General features: G+C 34.3%; 2 protein-coding genes across 5 annotated transcripts; both read right to left on the minus strand.

Annotated features, from left to right (window-relative positions):
* Positions 1–753: 753 nt before the first annotated feature.
* On the minus strand, positions 754–2,684 carry LOC114915859 (germin-like protein subfamily 2 member 2). The gene is made up of 2 exons (XM_029271196.2): positions 1,520–2,684; positions 754–1,356 (listed from the first exon to the last, which is right to left on the minus strand). The coding sequence occupies exons 1-2, from the start codon at positions 1,635–1,637 to the stop codon at positions 851–853; spliced, it is 624 nt and encodes a 207-aa protein (XP_029127029.1). The 5' UTR covers positions 1,638–2,684; the 3' UTR covers positions 754–850.
* A 134-nt stretch (positions 2,685–2,818) lies between these two features.
* POL (Protein phosphatase 2C family protein) lies at positions 2,819–10,536 on the minus strand. 4 transcript variants are annotated; one of them, XM_020355713.3, is made up of 4 exons: positions 7,736–10,534; positions 6,614–6,727; positions 3,796–4,060; positions 2,819–3,094 (listed from the first exon to the last, which is right to left on the minus strand). In XM_020355713.3, exons 1-4 carry the CDS (start codon positions 9,884–9,886, stop codon positions 2,979–2,981), a joined length of 2,646 nt encoding a protein of 881 aa, XP_020211302.1. In that variant the 5' UTR covers positions 9,887–10,534; the 3' UTR covers positions 2,819–2,978. The 4 variants fall into 4 exon arrangements, 3 of the variants coding, with proteins under 3 accessions (XP_020211302.1, XP_029126955.1, XP_082933852.1); XM_029271122.2 differs by lacking the exon at positions 6,614–6,727 and having other exon boundaries at positions 7,736–10,536; XM_083077726.1 differs by lacking the exon at positions 2,819–3,094 and having other exon boundaries at positions 3,796–3,905; positions 7,736–10,536.
* Between the last annotated feature and the right edge of the window lie 1,345 nt (positions 10,537–11,881).

Genomic DNA, 11,881 nt, shown 5'->3' on the forward strand with positions numbered 1-11,881 from the left:
GTGCTTGCATAATGTTCTTTTCCCCATTTCTTTCATTTAATCTTTGTTCATGAGATTCCAATGAACCTTGCAGTTCTTGGACATTCATCTTTGCAAGATCCTTTGACTCTTCAATCGCTACCACTATGTGATCAAACTTTGAGATGAGAGTTCTCAAAACCTTCTCTACCACTGTTTGATCTGTTATCTCTTCTCCACAACCCTTCATAAGATTGATTAAACTCTGCAATCTTGTGAAGTATTGACTGATAGATTCTGATTCTTCCATCTGGAGCAACTCATATTGCCTTCTCAAGGTCTGAAGCTTAACTTTCTTGACCTTTTCATTTCCTGAATAAACTTGAACAAGCTTATCCCAAGCTTCTTTTGCACTTTTGGCAGAAGAGATCTTCTCAAAATGAGCCACATCCACACATTGATGAATGAGGAAAAGGGCTTTACAATCTTTCACAAGTTCTTGAGTTCCATTTTCCACGACTTCAAGCACATCTTGAAACCCAAAGAGAACCTTCATCTGCACCTGCCATCTATCCCAGTTCTTGCCATTCAACACGGGTAGATTACCAAGAAGATTTCCCCCAAATCCATTACCATTAGTTTCCATTTTCACCAACTTTAATCAGAATTTCGGACCAATGAGAAGAATGATGAACACCTCGTGGAATCTTGAAGATCTTGCAAATTGATCACCACATTCAATTACAATCCCGGTCCTCAATGATCGAACCTTGCTCTTGATACCAGTTGTTGGAAAGTAATTGCTGAAAAATGAGAAAATCTGATTTATTATCACAATGAAGTGTATTTATACACATTACAATCTATAGAGCTAAATTGGCAAAAATCTAATTTAGCTCTTCTTTTCAACTAACTTCCTAACAAGCACATCATCAGGAACAGTTGGTGTGGAACTAAACAAAACCGCAGCAACAGAGAAGGTGCCAGGGAGTTGGCTATCAAACGCAGAAATAACAGCAGCAGGATTTTCCCCCTTGTTCTTCTGAAAGTGCACCAAACCTTTTGGGAACACAAATATCTCACCTTCCTTCAAGGTTTTCGAGATGAGTTTGTTGCCTGTGCTCACAAAACCCACGTCAACTTCTCCTTCTAACACGAACACAATCTCAGTTGCACGTGGATGTGTGTGAGGTGGGTTTAGCCCACCAGCTTTCAAGTCTATCCTTGAAAGAGACAGGCCCAATGTGTTAAGCCCGGGAATCTTTTCCACGTTGGCTGCAGTCACTACTGATCCCATTGTATCGTTGATAACTCCAGGGTTGGGTAGCCCACCATAGAAAAAATCATCTGCTGTTACATTTGCCTCCTCCTTGCATGCATATCCATTCACCTTCACACCTGCATGCGCGTAATAACTTGCTAGGGCTATCCATATATAACTCTTTACTATATACATATACTTTGTTTAACACACGTTGAAATTGATTGAAAATTGCAAATTTTAGTTTTAATTAATAGTATTAGAAAGTATGAGAGATACGATGTCAAATATTTGGTATACCCGAGGAGGGAAAAGCTACACAAAGGTCTTGAAGTGCGTCGGGATCAGAAGCTAAGGCAATGGAGACGACACTGCTCATCATGATTGCCAAAATTGCAAAGATGTTTGTAGGCGACATGGTTGTAAGGATAACGCGTTTAAAGATGAAGTAAGTTTGATATGTGGCTAATTGAGGAAAGGGAAGAGAGGATCCAATTTGGAGGAGTAATGTTGAGTTGGGTGGTGGTGACAAAAGGCTAGTTGCTTCATATCTTTATATATAAATGCAATTTTGTACGTAGGAGGAGGAGGTTACGAGCAAATGGTGTGAGGGTTAAGCATTCGTTAATCAAAGCCTTTCAACTTAATTGCAAAGCAAAACAAACATACCATTTATTTTAAATCAGTGAAGACTGACCAAACACATTCGTGAATCGTAAATCTAAAAAGACCTGACCAAAATTTATTTATTTAGTTTTAAAAAAGACCAGCAAAATCCTGTATTAAGGGTTTCTTTCCCTTTTCTTGGTTGGGTAAAGACGTAAAGTAAAAAGAAAGAAATTGAACTACGAATTCTGGGTGGTACCAAATCTCAACAACCTTCAACAAGTTGAGAAGAAGATTCAGTTGTTGCTGTCAACTTTTACGTGTCCAATTCACCATCAAGCATACAGGGTTTACAGTCAAACAATTTTTCTGTAGATTATTCTGCTTAGTAGTGTTAATTAGACTCAAGTCCATTTAAGTTATTAAAAGTAACCTTTACATCAATTTAAATTGAGTTATATTATTTATTTCATATATATTTTTAGTTATATAAGACTCGAGTCATGTTAAAAATTATATATCAAAATTATTTTTTATTACAAGTTTCAAAACATTACATATCAAAATATCTGGACATAAATCACATTATTACTACAAAACTCACATTTACTTGAAATTAATTTTATAAGATCAAACATTAATTCAAAATCATTTTAAAAATACATATCCAGACACAACCAATCACCATCCCCTGGACAACAGTCAACAGTTTCGTTCAGCAACGACAGATGATTGCTGTCCAATCCAGAGTCAACTTCAAAGTTGTCCATATCTTACAGTTGACAAATTAATTTGGAATAAAACGACAAAAAAACAACCTGCCAAAGTTATAAAAGTTATTCAGAGGAAATGGCAGTATTTTCCATCTTATAAATATTCAAACCGCTGAATTATTAGACTTGAAGATTTGAATTATTTTTTTATTTAGTTATCACGTTTTAATTAATTTTTCAAAAATAAAGTAAAAAACACTCCTTCGGTAAAAGGACAACATAGGAAGAAAAAAAAGAACTTCCATTTCAAAATATTTGAGAGCCTAATTTTGATTTCTAAAATCATTTTACTTGTAGGCCAAAATTGTTACATTATGAAGGCAACATGCAAATTTGAAGACAGCTAGGCAAAAATTAAAGAGTCATTTGAAATAAATAAATTATCCCGATGATCTCCAAATCCTTCCCTCCAACGAAACCACCATAACAGAAACATCATCATGATATTTACGCCGATCTCCGTGAGGAATATCTAGCAATTCATGAAAATCCATTCCTGCAGAAACAAAACAAACGCAACTTATATCCATGTGGATTAAACTATCATAACTAATAATGGCAGGAAGCAAAGGAATTAGAAACACCAAACATCATCTATCCCACAATGGCCCCTTTCTCTTTGTAAAGGAATATGATAGAGCAAGTGAGTAACAATTCAAATCTATTGTCTACCATCAACATTACACGGCTACCAAAGTAATAAAAAAAAATAAAAGAACTCCATTAAAAAAGATGCCAGGGGTTGGAGTGTTTACTTAGAAACTTGAATGAGAACCAAGTTGCTTGGAAATATGAGGCGAATCATTTGGTTCGTGACATGTAACTGTATCTTAGCTTTTAAGGAGTTATTTATTTTAGCCATAAAAATATTACAATGACAACAACAAAGTTCAAACTTCAAACATTGTACATATTATCCCATCTTCCTCACTAGTCACCCTAGTGATTCTTTTAAAGATAGATAATAACTTGAAAGTTAAGTACACGTAGGTTGATTTAATATATCACAAAATCTCAATTCATTTTATTGGAGAAGTTAATTAAATCAGGACCTATCTCCCCCAAGCTAGTCAACAAACTCACACCTTGCATTTCCTTTTTAGTTTTTCCCTTTTCACAAAATGGCAAGCATTTTCCATCTAACTTTATCATCAAATGGCATAATAATATGAAAGGGACTAGGAAGGTGAAACTGACCATTCTTTTTAGCCGCACGGAAGAGAAGCTCTGCAATAAGGTATTGAGCAGGATCACCTTCGGGAACATTTTCCATGAACCACGTGACATGGGCAACTACCTCTTCATTGCTGAAATATTGGTAAAGCCCATCAGAGGAGAGCACCAGGAACCGATCACTTGAGGAAAGTCGATGATGAAGAACAGAAGATGTGCAACTTAGATAAGGAGCATTGCCCACATAATCAACTCGAAACATCTTCAGAAGCGGTTCATTAAAAGATGGCTAAATCATACAATTTAAGTTAGAAAAGGTTTGAAACATTACAATGTGGGGGGAAAGAGGTATTATTGATTATTGTCATCATAAAAAATTAGTAAAACAGGAAAGATGCTCCTCAAAACTAACTACCTATCGACATGTACATTTAACAAGGGTTCAAGGCCTTTGATTATTATGGCATTAGATTGAAGGAGATGAGATAGCAGTGGAAAATTATCATCCATTTTAACGTAAAAATCTGAAATAGATTTTGATGAAGCTAGTCTGGAATATTATGAATTTCTTAGAGTATCCCTAAACAAAAAAAGCAGCAGCATGCCAAAGATAGACTACTTCCATTAATTAACTTCTATTCTTCTGCATATGTTATATAATTCAGTCATTGTTAGACTTCAGATATTTTTTTCATTGATGAATGGTCATTAGTGATACATGCCAAGTATTGCTAGAAAAAAGAGAAAGGAGGAAAGTTAGTTCAGTAACAAATAACAATAGCACGTATGCTTCTAAACCTTTTACAGCCGATTATTATTAGTCCCAACCAAAATTTTATTTTTAATTGTTGACAATGAAATTTCTTTCAATTTGTGTTGTTCGGATTAGAAATTCAACTCAAAGTCATAATGTATTATTTACTGTTTGGTTCAAATTTCTAAATGATATGGTATTGAGGACTTAAAATCAAATTTCACTTGAGCCATGTTTGGATTAGTAGCAGAGAATGGAATGGATTTGAACTCATGGGAACAAATTTTTTATTCCAGCAACGTTTATCTTCCAGTTGAATGACTCAAATTCATCAAATGGACAAAGGCATCTGACAGACACGCAAAGTTAAGGAAAATAACATGCAATATTCAAAAATATCTTGAAGACCAATCAAGATTCAAATGAAAATGAAAATGAAGCATGTCAACTTGGAAAGTTAAAAAGTAGATGCATACAATTAAGGAAAAGTGGAAGAAGCAAAGATTAAATGCGTCAAAATCTGAAGGAAAGCGATTTAAATTAACAATTGTTAAATGTGCAATGGAATTTAAAGAACTTGAATTTAAAAGAGAGTTTGGGTAAGAAGAGAAGAAAAGAAAGAAGAAAAAGAAAGAGTGCATGTCAAAGTAATGTGCTTGAAATATAAATGTGCAGGAAACTTGAATCGAAAAGAAATGTAAGGTTGCTTGAAATGTAAATTGAAACTTAAAGAGAAAGTAACATGAGAAGAGAAACAAATTAAAACAATGACTGGCAATGTAAATTACAAGAATATAAATCAAAAGCAGAGTAAATGGACTGAAATTGTAAAAACTTTATTGAAAGATGTGGTTGGAAATATACACTTCACTCATTAAATCAAAAGTCATTGATATGTGAGACGTGGTAGGTGTTTACAGAGCATTTGGTGTAAACTTTTCAACAATGATGAATATTGAGTTTTTTCACGTATAAACGTATATTAGCCAAAATGCAGTTATACATTTTTTGTTCATGTGAATAATCATCATCTCATTGATCACAAACTTAATAGAGGAGTGTTAGCAACACATTCTCTAACACACTCCTCTTAAAACACTCACTCTTATTGGTTAGAATTTATTGAAAACTAAAAAATTAGAAAAGAGTCATTAAATAAGGTGTGGAGCCCACAAATTGTGTTTTTCAAATTTCAATAAATTCCAACTAAAGAAAAAAAGTGTTTAAAAGAGTGTAATAGAGAGTGTGTGGCTAGCATTTTCAACTTCATAGTATCAAATACAATTAAACTTTGCAACCCTAATATCATGCTATAGAGAAGACCCAACTGCTGATCTTGCCACAATTTGGAAGTAAAATTACTAGCTTTATAAACCGTGGCATGATCACACTAATACAGGAGAATAATTCAAATTCAGTCATACACAACATGCATAAAGTAAATGAATGAATAGCACAATGTACAATATAAGTTTATAACTAAATTCAACATGCTACTTTCTTTTTATGCTTAAGGGACCAATCTATCACTGAAAACTGTGAACAAATTACTGAAAGTTTAAAATGTAAGGTTCCAAGAATATGTTTTTTTCTCTAACATGTTTTATCTCCCCTTTAAAGTAGATTAGACCTGACAAGTCAAAATATAACTAAGTCACCGTTGACTGCATCATCTGTTTATCCACCCAGTCACCCGCATTTTTTGGGTTGGCGTTTTGATAATTAAATGAAAGAAAATCAGAGGGTGTGATGGGATAGATAACTAACAGGAACCCTCTTAATGCATTGATAGTAGATACTCGTTCTTGCAAGCCAAATGTTTATAAGTTTTCTTTCAAGGATATACACACATACACATAAACGAAGACCGGGTGAATTTGAAAATATGTATTTTAGGCTCAAATCTGAAATAGTAATGAAGAAACTGTCACATTCACAGCTTATTATATTTTATATACCTTTTTTCCATGTTATGAAAAAGAAGAAAAGAAAAAGTATTAACACAAATAGAATCCCACCTATCAACTATGGACTAAAGGACTGGAGCAAACTAAAATTCAGATAGCCAAAGTCAGAAGATCAACTGACCCTCTTCAGGAATCCAGCACCAAATGCTCTGGTAACTTTTAATTGTCCTTTCACTCGATCATTAAATATGGCCTGATTATCATCAGGGTGTTCTTCTCTTATTCTAAAAACTTCCTGCGAGCAAAATTGGAAAATATTGTGTAAAACTATTTTAACAAATACACTCAGCTTTCTTTCCAATAGAGATAAATATTTCAATACGTTTGTATATGGTGTTACCCAATTTTTTTCCCCCAAATTACTGATCTCTTGAGTTTTTCTCTTGAATTTCAAAAGAGAAATATCTGATCTAAAAATAAGAAAATCTCTCTGGACCTTGACAACAACGCATTTTGTATATGAAAATACTAGATGTAAAAATAGGCAGAGGTTGCCTACAAAAGGAAATAGGTGAAAATATGCTAAGTCCAGATCTTATACTGATGAAATATGAAATAAGGGCAAATGAGATTTTAAAAAAAATTAATTGTAAATAAAGTACTTAGAATTTTATAGATAATATAGAAAAACTGAAGCTATTCAACTGAATTTTTTGTTAGATAATATAACTCAGTTGAAAATTAGAAAAATCCTCAAATAAAGTTGCCAACAAATCTGACCAGACCTGATCTGATTGAGACAACTACACCGAAACATTGTTTCTCCATTTAGGAACTATATTTTAATTCATATTTTATTAGAAGCCAGTGAATAAATAAAAAAAAAAAACACCTTCTCAGCAAATGATTATTCATAAATGGGTTTCTCATATAAATTGTATTCCATTTATACCAAAATGACACATTATTGTCCATTGTACTGGCCAATGCACTCAGAAAATTGTGTAAATAAACATTTTTTTGCTATCTTGGTAAATGTACTAATCAATATTTAAGATGCGTGAAGCTGTGAACTTAAATGGGCAAAAAGTTCAGATTTGAGCACTCCCATGTATGTAAAAACGAAGAATAGTTAAAAACACATGCAGAGTCAAGATAAATCAACATATACATGCAAGAACCAAGAAGTAGAACACAATTCACAATCTATGTAAGCCTGGGTGATCACACTTTAGAACTAGAAAATTTGACAATAATTTATTAATTTATAGATCATCAATCCACAAAAAAGGAGGAAACACACCTCTTCGATACTTGTGCTGTGATCTGTGGAAAGCTGAACAGCCCTCATTTTCAATCTGCACATGCTTATCTCTCTGTTTTTGTTTATCTTGTGAACATGCTTATTTATTGTGTGCACTGGGGACTCCTCTGAAATTCTATCCAACTCCATGCCCACTAATGACTCTCTAGATCGGTTCCTATGCCTCATGTCATCTTTGATGAGACATGGATTAGGATGACGATCATTTGGCCGTTCTTGAGCCAAAATTACACGACTATCTCCAAGGTTCATAACATAAACATCTTGATCCTTCATCAACATCACTAAAACACATGATCCCATTAAGGCAAGCTCTGGATTTTTGTCCAGATTATTCTCCACCATTTTCATGTATGCCTCTTCTGTTCTTTCAAGAGCCTGAGACATTGCTCTTAAAACTGCATTATGATCTACTCCAGATTTGCATATTCTAATGGGTCCTGAGGATTCCACTAATTTCTTGTCAACACAAGTTTCCTCCCTATGCCAGTCATAACTCCAGGGAAAAAGTTTCTTTCGTAAGGACTTCTGCTTCCTGTACATTTTTCTGATTTTTGTAGCAATAAATGACTTTCTTGTATTCTGCCTTTGTCCTGAAACAGAAAGAGGAGCTATTGGCTCCTGGTTGGTCGAATTAAACCCAGAACCTCCATTTTCCCCTGAAGTAGTGGGACCTTCATCCTGATGTCTAGATCTATCCTCTTTACCATCAGGTGACCAGAATCTCATCTGCTTCCCTTGTGTTATTTCCCCAGAAACTACAGAGTCCTTGCCTTGTTCGGTCACCTGTTCATTCCAAGATTCCATCTGAAGTAGCTCATAAAGTCGCACACTCCTTCTGCCTTGACCACTCAATTGTCCAATTGGAACAGATGCAGGAACAGTATGAACAATACTGGGACTTCCACAATTTTTCTGTTCAACATTTACTTCCACTATCTCACTATTAGATGATTGATCCTTGACCATTACTGGACAAGAAGTTTCTAAACAGCAAGAACTTTCTTCATTAGAAATGGTAAGAGCATCTGACATTTCCTCCCTACCACATTCTAGAGCAATTACATCATTTCCATTTTTAAGGACATCAGATTTAGGTGGATCAACAGAATTATCCTCATAATCCCAGAGCAACCCTTCTAATTCCTTGTCTATAAACTTATAAAGATGACTCATCAGAAAATCAGGTGCATCTGGTCCACTGAAACCATCATATATGCCGATAAACAACCACCCTTGTTCTTCAGAAAGCACAACATGGACCCTATCTTCACCAGCCTTACCATGAGCCCACTGCAAATTTTGTGTATGTGTATACTCCAATTCGGACGATCCAACTTCAGCACAGTTTCTAGAAACTTCAGATCGAAACTTCACCTCTTTGGCATTCCAAGCCAGTTGAGACACTGGATGGAGGAATAGCCGCTGCACCCAACTGCCACCCACGGAGTGCTTCGAAAAAGTCCGAGAAAAAGTGTTTCTCATAGGACCACTGACACTTCTCATGAGGCGTTGGAGGTGCGGCCTTCGGCGGCTGCGTGCAAGCGGCGCTGAAAAGTTGGACTTGTCAGTGGCATCAAGAGGACCTGACATAACTCCCTTCTCAATTGGCCCAGACATGAAACCACCACCCTTATCCAAAGGACCGGAGGAAAATCTCTCCAGAGGTCCCGACATGAAACCATTCAGCGGTCCAGAACCACGGGGAACAGGCTGCAAAGGGATTGCAGCAAACGAAGAGGTTCCCTCAAATGATGCAGCAGGCTCCAAGACATCACTAGCAAGCAGTGCATTCTGGTTACCAGTCCTGGCAGTGGAAACATTGGCACTAACCGAAGCCCCTGATATCGTTTTGAACGTGGTTTCCGGAACATTCTTACCAGGCCTCTCTTCAATGCTCTCATGCCTAAACGACCCACTCAATGTCTCGGAATCAAGGGTGCTAGAATCAACAGTAAACCTCTCAGAGTTTGATGGGGTAATGGCAGGAGATTCAAAAATAGATGGCCTCACATAGCAGAAAGAGTGGCCTAACCCTTCATCTAAAGGCTCTAGAAACTCCAAATCAACCCCACTTTTGACATTAAACGGCACCAAACAGCCAACAACACGAGAAGTGCCGTTGCCCATTATTGCAACAAATGCAAACACCCCTGACACAGAGATGCCAACACAAGGCTTCCGAACCCAAGCACCATTACCAGATACAAATACAAACCAGTCGAAAACCTAACATACCCCTAATTATTAACAACCCCATGGCTACACAAGTCACCACCATGCACCGTCATCGTCAAACTCGGAGGCTGAAAGCGATGCGACCCATTTTCCGTTTGGAGCAAAAGTGACATAAAAAGAGCGTCTTGCAAAGTGGGTGTGAGTAAAAAATTCAAACAGCGGCAAAGGGAAGGCGGTTTTGGCGGAGAAATGTTGCGATCTAACCTCGTGGGCAGTGGCTGAGGCGGTGGAGCGAGCACAGCCACAAACAGATCTAAGAGAGGCAAACACGGTGCATCAGAAGGGAATAGAGAGAGGCATTCTAGAAGGGGGAGTTTTTTTCCTTCTTCTGCGCGGAATCTGACAAATGAACATGGAGGAAAGCGTGCTCGAATTGAATCATGAAGATGAATTGGTGTGAAATTGGAGTGTGTGTTTGACTAACCAGAGAAGGATGGGAGAGTGTGGGGTTTCTTTTGTTTTCCTATCCAATTTAAGATTAGATGCAAAAATTATATTTCCTGTTTTTGCCTTGAATTTTAGTCTTTTACTTTCGTTTCGTTAACCTAAGATCAGTCTGCACTGTCCACTATATTAATGGCTCCGCATCAAATACTCGAATCATTCATTTTATTAGTTCAACAGGCAACCATAATTATTTCTTTTTTTTATTATTTTCCAATTCTGTACCGGCATGTATTTTCTTTTTATAATTATTTAATGATAATTTACTCAACTAATAAAACAAGTTTATACCATCATTTAATTATTATTTATCACATATAATTTTTAATTAATTAATTATGTAAAATTTATTTATGGTACATTCTTTAATTCTTAATATACAAGTTAATAAATTTATTTATTCTAATTATTATTATATATAGAGTTGTTAGTTCATATAACACTTGTGTTACTTAGAAAAAATTGAAGTTCAATTCTTACATTAAGTATAAAATTATGACTAAAAATATTATTTTATTTTTATAACTATTTGATTTATGTGTTAAATATGATGTGATTACTAGAGATATCACTTTATTCTTTTAGATGTTTGATCTTTACTTTAGGTGTAAAACCATGATAATATGTACTACTTTCTTATTATAGGAGTTGACTTTCTAGATAAACAAATTTTACCTCTTTATCAAATAAATAAATAAAAAATAGCATATATAATAATTTATGATTAAAAAATGTACAAATCCTTATATGATTATTGAAATAATTGTTATAAAAATTAATAAGTTTGTCTTATATGATAATTTAAAATTAAGTAAAAGCATACATATTATTTATTTATTCTAAAACAGATTAAGTTAATCATATATTTTAAAGTAAAAATTTTTTTCTTTAAAATTTTTTTAAGTTTCATTTTAATTTAAAAAATATATATTATTTTAGTCTCTTTAATTATAAAATATATGACTTTTGATTTTTAAAATGATTTAAATGATGTTTTTATATATTTTTTTAAAACATTATCTAAATTATTTTGAGGATCAAAGTAGTATCTTTTAAATTAACGAGACCAATATAGCACAGATAAAAATTAATAAACTAAAATCAAATTTTAAAAATTGTTGAACAATTAAAAACATTTTATCCTATATTTTATTTCAAAGGTCCATGAATTTTATTGGAACTATTTTAAGTGAGCCGCAGGAAGAAAAATAAAGACTACTAGAGCATCTTGAGTGGTATAATTAGTTTTAAGTTCTTAAAACTATTTTTTAACGTTGAGTAAAAATTTAGAATTTTCCTTTTTTTTTCCCGATAGAAGAATTTAACTTTGGATCTTAATTCACCTTATGTAATTTAAACAATAGACTCCACATTTAAAAAAGACTACTTTATTGTTTATTATTTTTTTTAAGTTCTTATATAACAATAATTCTTACACATAAC

The sequence above is a fragment of the Cajanus cajan genome, chromosome 6, assembly GCF_000230855.2.
Source record: "Cajanus cajan strain Asha chromosome 6, NIPB_CcT2T_4, whole genome shotgun sequence".
Classification (NCBI taxonomy): domain Eukaryota; kingdom Viridiplantae; phylum Streptophyta; class Magnoliopsida; order Fabales; family Fabaceae; genus Cajanus; species Cajanus cajan.